The sequence below is a fragment of the Cryptomeria japonica genome, chromosome 3 (genome assembly GCF_030272615.1).
Source record: "Cryptomeria japonica chromosome 3, Sugi_1.0, whole genome shotgun sequence".
NCBI classification, from domain to species: Eukaryota; Viridiplantae; Streptophyta; class Pinopsida; order Cupressales; family Cupressaceae; genus Cryptomeria; species Cryptomeria japonica.
In genome coordinates this window covers 699,589,990-699,603,646 of record NC_081407.1, presented here as the reverse complement: position 1 = coordinate 699,603,646, position 13,657 = coordinate 699,589,990, and the positions used below count along the sequence as shown (strand labels likewise).

Sequence of the window (13,657 nt, the reverse complement as noted above, 5' to 3'; positions counted from 1 at the left end):
TCCATTTAATTTTTTAATGAATTAATAATCAATTATTAAATGCCTTCATTTTTAATTAATAAATTCGATTTTCTTACAAGGCAAAAATAATCAATTAATACCAAGCGCTAAATTTAAATGCCATTAATTAAATATCGATTTTCCTAGCATTTAAATAAATTCAAAAATGCGTTTGAGCGCCAAAATTTTTAAAAAACATGGAAAATATGTACCTCATCGCCCTGGTCCCTGACTAAGGGACAGGAGCGATCCATCACTTGGTCTTGATTTTTTGCACTTTTGACGTTCAAAGCCTTTAACCTCACGTTGGAATTGGCATTTTCGCTAGGATTTTCAAACTTGAGTGACTTGTCTTGCAAATAAATGTCCCTTAGATGTGATATCGCCCTGGTCCCTTGAAGAGGGACAGGAGCGATCCTGAAGCTCTAGCCAAAACGTGTCATCTTTCATCCTTGGTTCCTCGTTCATTGCCTCTTAAAGGACGTCCTTGACCTTAGCTATCCTTGCATTGTCTTGATTTTGTCGGAACATGAGTGTTTTAGTAAAAATCGCCTTGGTCCTTGTCCAAAGGACAGGAGCGATATGAGTCCTTTAACTTAATTGATAACACTTTTACGTTCAAAACTCTTGCATATCATCTTCAAAAGACACCTTGTACCTTTTACCCCTTTGCAAAACCTTGACTTAACGTGATTTTTGAAGGAATTAGCAACTATAATCAATATCGCTCTGGTCCCTTCCTGAGGGACAGGAGCGAACTTCAAGTCTTTGGGTTCATGCTTGCGTTCTCCAACTTGCAATCACCATCATCGTGCAAAATAAAGTTCCTTGATCCTTCGTGATCACTTGATGCTTGATAAACTTTCAAATTTTAAGCCTTCATAAGAATTTCGCTCTGGTCCCTTGGAGAGGGACAGGAGCGATTTTAGCTCTATGGGCCTTATTTCACTTTGTCACCTTCAAAACTTATATTCAACGGGTTCGTAATGTGCTCTTCTATTCATCCATGCCTTGAGATCGGTTCAAACTGTGCAAGAAAGTCATCCACAACAAAAATCGCTCTGGTCCCTTCCTGAGGGACAGGAGCGAACTTAAGCATTTTGGTCCTTTGTTGACGTTTGATAATCTTCAATTTGTCTTCAACGGGTTCGATTGACCTCCTTTCTTGCCTTCGAACATAAAATTTGCTTGATCTTTGCCTAGATCGTACCTTATGAAGAATTTCGCTCTGGTCCTTCAGTGAGGGACAGGAGCGAATTTGACCCTCTAGGCAAAACTTCATCATCTCATTGTTTTTGATCAAGTCTGGATGCTCTATCATGCTCATTTCGTCCTTCACCATGCCTTTGATGTCTCGATTCGTCCAAACAAGGTCAGGAATGGCTCAACTAAGCATTTTCGCTCTGGTCCCTTGGTGAGGGACACGAGCGAAATTTGACTTGTCGCACTCTCGATCAGGACAATTTTAATGGAATATAACATTTAAGTATAAGTGACATTTCCTTCTATGTTTCTTCTTTCTTATACTTTAAGTTATATTCCATATATACTTTCAGGATGTTTGAGAGTGGTTTCAGACCTCCAGGAGTTATATTGCAAAATCTAGTTTTTGGAGGTTTTTTCAGTTTCCAGACTTAGTCAAATTCAGGATCAGGGCATTCCAGACTTAGCCAAATTTCAGGATCAGGACCTCACTCAAGCCGGACTTGCTACCCTGTTGATCTCCCCGACAGCACTTCAAGTTATATTCATTTGATAAAATGTACCTCTTTGGACCTTCTCACATCGTCAAGACGTTAAAATCTTGCAAGGACAAAGCAAAATTGGATTTGTAGCTCCGGTCCTTCACTGAGGGACAGGAGCGATTTTGCTCCTACAGGCCAAAATATCATGATTTTACACATTTTATCACTTCACAAGGCGAAAACAAATCATTTGAAATGCCTAGGATCAAAAATCAAAAAAGTCAAAATTTGGTCAAAATTACTCAATTGGACAAAATTCATGTTTCATCATCAACACTTAGACAAGTTTAAGCTCTGCATGAACATTCCAATTGAAAATTAGACCATTCTGGCAAATTCATTGCATTCAAAATTTGCATTCTAGAAAAGGAAACTCAAAAGCTCTCAAAAGCGACTGGATTCTGGTCCGAAAAGACGGTAATTAAAACCCTAAGGCTTGACCCTAAATCCAGACAACTAACAAACTAACAAAACCCTAGAAAAAGCAAAGCGAAAACGAACAAAACGAGCAAAAAAACATGGGTCCCCATTTGCAATGGGGCGATGTGTGAAAACGTCACAACAGTACCCGACAGGGGTCTTGTTCTCGTAAGAACGATGGTATGACAAGGGTTTGATTGATACTCCAATTTCCACTTTACCATTGGGTTGTAGAGCATGCTTAGACCTGAAGGTTTAGGTGGAGTCGATGCTTGGTACCTGCAACTGCATAAACAAATTGTTGCACATTTACATACAACCATATAATAACATATCGTGAAAAGGGAATGGAAGTGACATAGCTTGCCCGTAAAGAGCAATGCGGCGTGTTTCCCATTCACCCAAGCACATCAAGGATAGATCATAGAGCATGACAAAACAGATAAACTTCGATAAATATGCAGATTAACTCCTAACATCACATGTATATTATCCATCTCAATAATCATTTGACTATCAAAGCATAAATGACATCATATATTCACATCATAGTCATCAACATGAAAATCATCATCGATCCTAAAGCACATATCTACAACAAAGGTCATCTAGAGTCAAGCTAGGATAACACGAGTTTGGTCAAGGGTGGGGCATTACACATATGCACATTCTTCTTTACTATTTGCAAAATTAAAGCTATAGTAGGCAATCTAGTCGTATCTTGACTTTATTTACATTTTGGCATTTCGCTTCCAAGTTGTGCCACCCACTTCCTTACAAGCCTCCCTCCCTTTGCCAACTTCACACTTCATAATTCTAAAGCTTCTTAATTCCCAAAAGTTCTCATTTCTTAATCAGATAGAATATGCATCTTTATGGTTTTTTGTTTGTTGTACGATTGAAGTATAATATGTGGGGAAGAGGAAACGATTCAACTTACAACTATTTCAAGATCGTGGATGTTGAGATGAAACATGTACAACTGCAGATAGATCAAATGTTGAAGAAAATAGTGTGTTGTGGGAGCAATAACTTATATATATGATATGGTGTATTGTTGTAGATATATATGGGAGCAATAACTTATATATATGATACAACCTTTTCTTTTGGGGGGGATGATGTAGTTGGCGTAAAATACCTATCGTCATGTTTGATAATATTTGTTATCTGCCAATGTATTAATTGTTTGTATTAAGTGGGTTGTAACTCTTGGGTAGTTAATGTGTCGATTGGTTGATGGTTGTATACTTCTCGGCAATCGTCGGGTCCTTTAAATATGTTGTGTACGGCCAAGTAAGGGAGTACGGTATAGTCGGGTGAATTGTAATCCTTGGTTGATCATCTCTGGTCTTCTTCTTTGTAATAATTGCATGTGTGAATAAAGATATATTTTGTTGTTGTCTGGTATGCATTGTCATGTCATTATTATTTCCTGTATTTAATTTATTAGTTGTAGCGGTAAACATTTTGGTCCCGTTGCCTTAAAATAAATCGGGTCAGCCTTGAGTGATTCATGCCTTTAGACCCCAATAACGGTGAGAAGAGGCCATAGGGTGGTTATGACCAAGCGATTAGGTGATCTGTCGACCCACGATCGAAGGGAGCACAGGGACGAGTTAGAGCTTGGAAGTACCTAGAATGTTGGGATGCTAGAGGTAGACGTGTAGAGGATGCGTCCGTGGCTGAGAGTGCAAGGAAAGCACCAAAATGTAGCGGTTTGAATAGTCCACCCAGGTCCGGCACACTCGGAAGTACCCGGAGTGTTGGGGACGTTGGAGGTGGACGTGTAGAGGACGCGTGCGTGGTTGAGAGTGCAAGGAAAGCACCAGAATGTAGCGGTCGAAACAGTCCCCCCAGGTCCGACACACAAGGGAGTAAGCAGCCGAGAAACCAATTTACTGGAACTTATCCCTTGTCGAGGAACCGAGAATAAAGGGGCTTGAGACGAAGACTCCTCCGGTACCTTCCGAGTGAAAACAATGATGAACATCTAGGAGAAGCAGAAACTCCCTAAATTTACAGGGGATGGATCAGAGGATCCCGTACAACATTGTAAAACATGTATAACAATATGGGAGGCAAATGGTCTAAATGACCAAGACTACTGGCCGAAGGCATTTCTCGCCACCTGTCGGGGAATTTCCATTGACTGGTACACAGACCTCGATGCCAAGTGCAAGGTGGGATGTATTGATCTAAAGAAGGCGTTCGAAGAAGAGTTCAAACTCCCGAGGGATGACAACGAGATTGTCGCAGAAATCTATAATACCAAGTAGGGTAAACGTGAGAGCGTACGCACTTACAATCGTAGGCTCAAAGAGTTGTTAAATAAGATGGAGAATCGGCCAGCCGACGATTTGAAGAAGAGGTGGTTCATTGAGGGAGTGATCCCTTCGTTGAGGAAGAAGATGAAAGTAGTGCCTCCGTCCTCATACATTGATGCTTACAATTGGGCGATGGACATTGAGAGTGAAAACAAAACCTCCTCTTGAGGGAAGAGGAAGACTGGTGATGACGAGAGCATCGAAGGTAGCAGTGATGAATAATCCAAAATCGTATGAGCCCTTCGACGGGATATGTTGAGAATGATGAAAGAATTGAAGGCCGAGAAAGGAACCAATAAAGAAAGTAATGAACTATGGTGTACTGAATGCAAAAGCAAGCGGCACACAAAAGGTAATTGTCCTAGATATATGTTTTGTGAGATTTGCCAAGTGTTGGGGCATTCAATCAAGGAGTGCCCATACAATTTGAAGATGAGAAGCACACAAGTACTCTTCACATAGGGAGAGTCCAGCCCATTGAAACCACAAAATGTATCGCCTGACGGCAACGAAAATCAACAAGGGCGAAACCAAATACAATACGAATCCAAAGGACGTTCTATCATACAGTGCTGACAATGTAGTGAATGGGGACACTTTGCGAGAGACTGCTAGAATAAGAAAGACAATATACAACTATTGTGCAAATGGTGTGGACCTGGGAATCATGAAGACACTGACTGCCTGAAGCAAAAGGGTATTAATATGTTGGATGTAGAGGAACACGACAAGGCGATTTTGGCAATCACGAGAGCATAGAGGAAGAAGGCAATGTACCTAGACGTTTGTACGGGGAAGGAACTACTCTGAGAAGGCAAAGCCGAAGTAGAACAAAAACTGGCGAAGGAACGAGTAATCTCTAATGGGATTGCAGAAACGTCATTGTGGGAGTCAAAGAAGAACATAGTTCGACAGGTGCTATAGACAACCATAGTACCATACCCATCAAGGTGGCAAACCTTCTTCAAACTATGTCGCAATTGAGAATGGCGATTGCCAACACAGGTTGTGGTGACAGTCATCCAAAAACAATGTAAGTCACAAGAGGAGGAACTGATGGGAAAACCACTACCCGAAGGGAATGAGGCCAACAAACCAATGTTGCTGACAGTGAGCATTGGGAGGAAGTCAACTGTTGTTGAGATGGAAATAATGGGCCAAAAGTTGGCAAACACCATCATCGATGGGGGCTCGAGAGTTAATGTGATGTCGGAGGACACTTGGAAATGTCTAGGGAAGCCAACACTTAGGCCGTCGACCTTCCACTTGGTAGGTGCTGATGAGCACGACATCGAGCCATTGGGAACATTGATGGCACAAAAAGTAATGATTGGGACAACCATTTTTCTTAGACTTTGTAGTCATCCTATTGCGGAAGAAGGTGTACAATGCACTCCTTGGGAGGGGATGGTTGATTACTGCCAAGGCAAATCATAATTGGAAGCAGAACACACTCTCGATCGAGAGTGATGGAAGGAAGCACATCATTGACTTGAGGAACCAGGTGATAAGTGAAGAACTGGCATCCTACGACTCAAAGTTTGAGGGTGGAGAGTTAGGTATGGATGAAGGGAGGAAAGGCATGGAACCCAATGATGAAGGGTTGCTCGAAATGGAAGATTGCTCTGAAGATGAGACGAGTTCCCTCAACCGACTATTCCATTGGCAAATGGAGGACTACAAAGTATTTTCACCAACATGTAATTTTTTTGAAGCTATAACTCTTGGTGAAGAGCAACCAATGAAAGCATATAAAGTTATGAGCGATACATTTGACAGTACGAAGAGCAGAACATGTAATGCGGAATGTGTAGGTACTTGTGAAGGAAAATCAACATCACAAGAAATTTATGGAGAAGCTCATACTCCCAACTTCCTTGTACGATAGTTTTTGATTGTACTCACACGACAGTCTCATTTTGTACCTGTACGACGACATTGTGTACGCCATCTTGCACCATGGCAGCTTGTTTCATTCAACACCATACGACACCATTATGTTCCTCTCGTACGACACATGTTTGGCCACTCCGTACGGTGGTGGCATGTAACCGTATGGTCACGTCCATTGAATTCCATATGACAAGGTGGTCATTTCCACGCTGGGCAAGTTGTTCTTGAACTCGTACGACAATCTTACATTGTTGCATGTTGGCATCCCCTTGCCATCTATTACGTATAGCATAACTATTTCGTACCACATTCATCATGTACGACATCCCCATTTTCCGTACGCTTGTACCATCATCCCATATGGACCTTGTAGGGACTTTTACTTGTATGTTCAACAGTCAACTCGTGTGTATGACATTCTATTTGTAGAGTACGATGTTCAAGTGTACACACTGTACGATATCTTATTTCTCATTCCATACGGTATCACATGTCCACTCATCCCATACGACTTTCTTGGTGTCTTGTACAATATTCACTAGTTCTCTTTGGGGAACATTTATGTCACTTTGTATGGCTTGGGCGTTACCTCATATGGTGACTATGCGCTTTAGTCTATATCGTACGATAGTTTTCCACTGTACGGAGATTTCATGCCTTGTTCGTACGGCTATCCTTGGTTGTTCCTATGGGGTCTGCTTTTGATTTTTCCATATGACACTTTCTGGGCTAGCTTAAAGACCTCGTACAACATCATCGCTACATTTTGTGGACGCCATTCATCTCCGTATGGATCTTCTTGCATCATTCACGACATAATAAGCTACAGAAGGACTTTTCCATATGGCAATAGCAACACTCTTCTGTACGTGATGTGTACGATGCCGTACGGGAAGAACATAAAAAGCAGGTGGTAGGAGTGAAATCTCCATTTTTTGGCTTCATCGACGATGTTTTTGGTATTTTAAAAAATCACGAAAATCATGTGCGCCATGGAGTTCCATGTGGTTTTGGAGGTTGTAATTTGGTGTTGGCGGTGAGGGCATCGCGCCCTAGGCGTTGTCCCGCAAGGGGCACTACTCCTTGACTCCATTGGGGGCATTGCCCCCAAACCCCCATTTGATTTGGCAGGTACACTACAAGTTAGGGTTGTCCAGTACAAGTCATTGCCTACACTCTTGTCATTAGTTTTTCTAGATATTACTTGATGTTTACTTGTTGTCTGGAAGACGGTTTTTTTCTTTTGGGGGGATGATGTAGTCAGCATAAAATGCCTATTGTTATATTCAATAATATTTGTTATTTGCCAATATATTAATTGTTTATATTGTGGGTTGTCACTCTTGGGTAGTTAATGTGTCGGTTGATTGATGGTTGTGTACCTCTCGGCAACCGTCGGGTCATTTAAATATGTTGTGTACTGCCAAGGAAAGGGAGTACGGTATAGTCGGGTGAATTGTAATCCTTGGCCGACCATCTTTGGTCTTCTTCTCTGTTATAATTGCATGTGCGAATAAAGATATATTTTACTGCCATGTCTAGTATGCTTTGTCATGTACATTATTATTTCCTGTATTTAATTTATCAGATGTAGTGGTAAACAATATTGACTCTAAGTTGACTCCTCTTTTCTTTTAGATCATATAACTTTCTAAGAGGAATGCAATGGTTCCATCAAAATTGACGTTGGGTGCCACCCAGGCAACACGATATTGAAACATATATTTTATTATCAAGTCTAGAGAGCATAACTTTACACAAATTACAAAATCAGTCTTGTTTTTAGAACCCACGTGAATTTTCAAGGGTAATATAACAATGACATCACTGTGTGAATGTGGTGTGGTCACTGAATGGTATAGCAACAATAGTACTTCACATTGTTCAAATTATGGTCCAAAATGTGATATGTCATACAGTTGACAGAATAACTACATTGTGATTGTGTATTGCTGCAGCGATACCATATTGAATGCCAAAGCAATAATAATTTCACATGTGATTCATCAATTAATCCTTCATAACAGCCATTTTTTGAACACTTTGGAAATTAATTTCCAATTGCTGAGGTACGCTATGTGTTACCTGGGTAATATCACATCCAATATTATTTTCGATGGCACCATTGGATTCCTCTTAAAAAGATATACGATTTAGTAAAATGACACTCAATTAATAATATCAAGTTTTCACAATCCAAATTGGTGTTCAATATTGTTTTTGGATTTGATTGTGTTGGATTTTTTTCATTAATATTTCAGATTATTAGAATAATATCTTTCTCTTTGTGTTATTAATGGTCATTTAAGTTGTTTCTAATTTCACCTCTAGTTAACGATTGTTTCTTTTAGAAACATCATCTTTGTAATTCTATTTAAAGAAGCTTTGTCTCCTTGATTAATTGAACATCGATTCTTTGAAATACATTGCGTGTCTCGCACTGTTTTATGGTATCAGAGCCTGAATAAAGAATTTGTGAATTCTTTTCCGAGATTTTTCGGGCCTCTTAGTTTTGCTACAGATTTTCGAAATTTTTTTGTTCAAAAATCCGTTTTGGACTGTGTTTATGCCGTGTAACGGGATTCTACCTGTTTGCGTCTGTCTGGCAAAGGTTTTCGGCATTTTTCGGCGCGGTACAGACCCGCCATTTTTTCTGCAACCTGCAACTTGGCAAAACCCGCGTTTTGTGACTTTTGGCTAGGGTTTTGACCCTCTAGATCCAGTCGAAATTTTTTTCTGAGTATAGATTCGTGGTGGGTTTTTCGAGATCTCAATTGGGTCATCGCCAAATTTTTTTGGGTGCCTCTATTTTCGAGCCAGTGGATCCAGATTCTGACAGCAGATTCCTTCTGGGTTTTTCGCAAGGATTTTTGGGTTGTCTTCGGATTTTTCTGAGACAGCCGGAATTTTTTTTCTTGAAATTCGTGCCAACCGTACTTCATTTTTTTGAAGTTTGTACTTGCATCTGCCTTTGTTTCTGCAGTGGGATTCAAATTTTTTGAATTTTGTGCCAGTGCTTCTTCTCAGTTTTTTTCGTTTTCCATGTATTGGGAAACGTGCAAGATGGCGTCATTGACCAACTTGATGTTGGAAGGCAGTTAGGTTTTGTGCACTTAGCATCTTCTCAGTACCTCGTTTTTCGTGCCTTGAAAAGCGTGAAGATGGCTTATGGGCATCGATGTTTGTTTCGGTTTTTAATATTTTTTTACCTAAAAAAAATCTGATGGGTTTTAATATTTTTTCCCTTGAAAAAATTTGTGGGTTTTAATAATTTTGTCCAAAAAAATTATCTGTGGGTTTTTAAATATTTTTTGTCCCTGTAAAAAAAATCATGAGGGTTTATGATTTTTTCCTCAAAAATTGTACTTTGTTGCAGTCTGTTTTTTGTCGCACCTAGAGGAGTTGTGCGAACATCTACACTAGTCTCTTATTTGCAGTCTATTTTCGGGCATTTTGCTCATCTGCAATAGTTTGGAGGGTTTGCCAATTTTTCCCTCAAAATCGTGACAGCTGTTCTTGGTGTGTCTCTGGTTACAGGGAGGGATAGTTCTCCAACATCAGGTTGGACGGTTGGTGTTGTTTTGGGTATCTCCAGAAGTTCTGCAGTTTCTGGGAGGGTCAGTGGCAGACTCACCTCAAGTGGCAGAGTTAGTGGCAGGCTCTTGTCTTCTGTTGTAGCGTGTTCTGAGAAGAAGGGGGCAACCTTCTCTGTTATTTCTCTTGGTAGTTAGAACGATGACCATTAAGGGAGGGTATTAGAATAATATCTTTCTCTTTGTGTTATTAATGGTCATTTAAGTTGTTTCTAATTTCACCTCTAGCTAATGATTGTTTCTTTTAGAAACATCGTCTTTGTAACTCTATTTAAAGGAGCTTTGTCTCCTTGATTAATTGAACAACATTGATTCTTTGAAATCCATTGCGTGTCTCGCACTGCTTTACAGATCACACTCCATGATCCATTATCAGGATAACAGAGAGCTCGAAGAGAAGATATGAGACCAAAAAGTGCTCTAATTTCATTAAGACCAAAAATGGCCCTCAATTCTGAGGTCTTTAATTAGGTGTTGTATCCATGAGATCAAAAAGTGATCTCTAACATAGCTGGCACAAGAATATTTCAAACATGGTTCTGTTGAAGATAAAAGTATAGTCTTCAAAATGGTATTGCCTCTGCAAGATATGATGGCAACAATGCAGGATCAAATTATTTGTCCAGGGGTGTTCTTGCATTAAGCATCTTGCATCCATGCATGTCTTGAATGCCATATGGTGTCTTATTTACTTTGGAATAGTCATGATTTCATGATGATGTATTATGCAAATGTCCACAATTTTAAAATAATTAACCAATTTCTACAAGATTCTAACTCTTGGATATGAACATGGTAAACTAAAAATTAGGGTGAAAAAATCTGGATTGATATTAAGAATTAGTGTACCTTTTTCAAACCAAAAAAAGTCGACATAAAATTTTGAAGTTCAACTGCCTTTGATATTTAAAGAGTAATTCGAGTTGGAAGCAAGGTGGCCTGGTGGCCATTAATGGTCATTTCTAGCCAAGTATATATTTTTGTTAAAGTTTTAATTTAATTTGGAAAGGCTGTATTTAGGGAATTCATCTTGGGAACACATATTATAGTGTGAGTGCACTTGTTGTTGAAGGTGATGGCACTCCACATTGGAGATCATAGGTTTGAATCTGAAAAGGAATAGGGTTGTACATCTTGTTGAATGATATACAAGGTAAATGGGAAACATCTCCCTTTTGGGCTTCTAGAAATGGGGTTTCATACACCAATCTGGTGGCTTTCTTGGATGTGACCTAAAAATGCTACTTTTACCATTACCTTTACCTTTACCTTTACACTAGCTTTTTTTAAGAGTCCCATTCAATCTGGCTTTGATACTACCGTTGGTAAAAACTGAAGAAGGAGATGAGAGAAATTGGCGTATGTTCTAAGACTCTTAAGTGGAGAGCATTGCATTATATTCTCGATCATATTCCTAAAATAGGTGGTGGTTACATTCTAGATATAGACATAGTTACAACAAACTAATTGATAAGTGTACATAGACACTTAATTATAAAATAAACTAACTGACAAGTGTATGTTGACGCTTATTATAATATTAAAGTGATATTCTAATAGGTATGAAGAAGAAATAAATAAATCTACGACAAAATTTTTAGAATTAGAACTGTTGGAACTTCTTTTTTCACTATACTTGAAGCCACTTCTTATAACGGAAAATTAATTTCATTGCATCTAAGTCATGTAAGAATGCTAAGAGGTTGGCATAACTTTTCTCAATTATCCTTTGACAATTCTAATTTGTAAATACATCTGATTAGCTAAAAATGTTACAATCTTGTAATGGTCGTAATCTTTTTTCAGTTATAATTTTGTATACAAATATTTATTTACTTTTGTTCAAAAGTTCACACTTAAATTTTAATAGCTATCATTATGATAGTTCATGTTCGCCTTCCTAAGCGCATAGCTTGAAATTTTAATTGTTGGTCAGTGACAATAATTGTACTGATGAAGAAGTTTCATTTATTGCAGATTGTTTACGATATTACAGATGTGGATAGTTTTGATCATGTCAAACATTGGTTGAGTGAGATTGAAAGATATACAAATGACAATGTAAATATGATTCTGGTTGGAAACAAATGTGATTTAACTGAAAAGAGAGCGGTAGATCAACAAACGGCTAAGGTATATATTTTATTGTTGCAGTAGACCTTTGGAATTGTAGAAAATTGCATTAAGATCTTCTCTTTCGGCATTTTTCAACTGAGTAGATTCATTTTGGCTTTGGACATACCAGTTGCACCAGTATTATTAATAAAAGTAATTTGTTCATTTTTATCCGTACATCATATGTCCATTGAATTTGGAAATCTATCTGGAGTCCTTCATAACTATGTCAGGTATTAGTTGTGCACCTGTCTAGAAGAATCATATCCCATTGTTTTTGCGACTTTCCCATCCCAGGTTCCTTCTTTGATATGTTTTAGATTTCAGGATTTTGCCAGTGAAATTGGAATTCCATTCCTGGAGACGAGTGCCAAAGATGCAACAAATGTTGAACAAGCATTTCTTACAATGGCCAGGGAAATTAAAAAGAGGTAGACTTGTTGGAGAGTCATTTTTGCATGGTTTCTCATTAAAGAGTCCATATTTGCATAGGAATAAGTCTAGTGAGATTTAAATCTTGCGTTTGACTTACTTCGCCAATATTTCTTTGCAGAAGTACATGAATCTTTAGACCAGATTAATAAAGTTCTAAATTTCTTTTCTGAATTTTGACAGGGTAGGAAGCCAGTCGGCAACAAAGAACAGCCAAAAAAGTACTGTTCAAATTAAAGGAGAACCTCTTCAGCAGAAATCACTTCAGCAGCAGACAAGCAACTGCTGCAGCTAAGACTAAGATGGCCCTTGTGATATTTGTTAATGTGCTGTATAAATGTGAGCTGAAGAAATTTATTGTGCATATATTAAATGATGACTTCAGAGCAGTCAGTTTTCCTCATTTGTGCTTTTAGTCACTGGAAAATTTCAATTTGTGATATTCTGTAATTTGGTGATGTTTTATTTTTTTCTCCTTATAATGCTAAATATTGATGTAATAGTTCTTACACAGTCGAATCCATAAACCAATAACAATCAGCATCATGGACTGTGGAAATCTGATAGATCTAAATGCTAAATATGTTTTGGCATATGTTCTTGGTAGACGAGCAATACAATGTCAATAGAAACATACAGTTTGATTTTCTTGTAATTATATTGTGAAATATATTGATTGATTTTTGAAATATGTAATGTTCTTTCAGTTTACCTTGCCTTCTTCAGGCTTGAAACTATTCTGCTTATTGATGATAGAGATTGAGCTTTAGGGTCATGGATAGTTCTATTTGACATTTCAAGAAATGATTCCAAACATTTGTGTAAAAACCAAGAGCTCAACATAATCAGTTTTGGACATTTCCCTCATCCCCGATCATACTCTATGGTGGGAAGCTTGAAAGAATTATTTTAGATTACATCTTAATTGACTTTCATTGTTCTTCTAGAAGTAAAATGAACTTCAATAAACCTTGAGACATCCACATCTAGAATCACTATTTCAAGTTTGGACTATTTTGAATTTAAAGAGTTTTTTATCATAGTTACAAGACTGGCCTTTGGCAAGACCTGAAGCGGTTGGCACTATATGGGTTTTAGGGATTTTGTGACTTGAGCAACTAACAAGTCTTGA

The 13,657-nt window shown here is 38.4% G+C and overlaps 1 protein-coding gene across 2 annotated transcripts in view; it reads left to right on the top strand.

Annotated features, from left to right (window-relative positions):
* Positions 1–13,216, top strand: part of LOC131067002 (ras-related protein RABD2a) — a 113,133-nt gene extending 99,917 nt beyond the window's left edge. For both annotated transcript variants that reach the window (XM_058001911.2, XM_058001912.2), the window contains exons 6-8: positions 11,956–12,111; positions 12,421–12,524; positions 12,709–13,216. In XM_058001911.2, coding sequence (XP_057857894.1) covers positions 11,956–12,111; positions 12,421–12,524; positions 12,709–12,820 — 372 coding nt within the window. In that variant the 3' untranslated portion in view covers positions 12,821–13,216. The remainder of the gene's footprint in view (positions 1–11,955; positions 12,112–12,420; positions 12,525–12,708) is intronic.
* Positions 13,217–13,657: the final 441 nt, after the last annotated feature.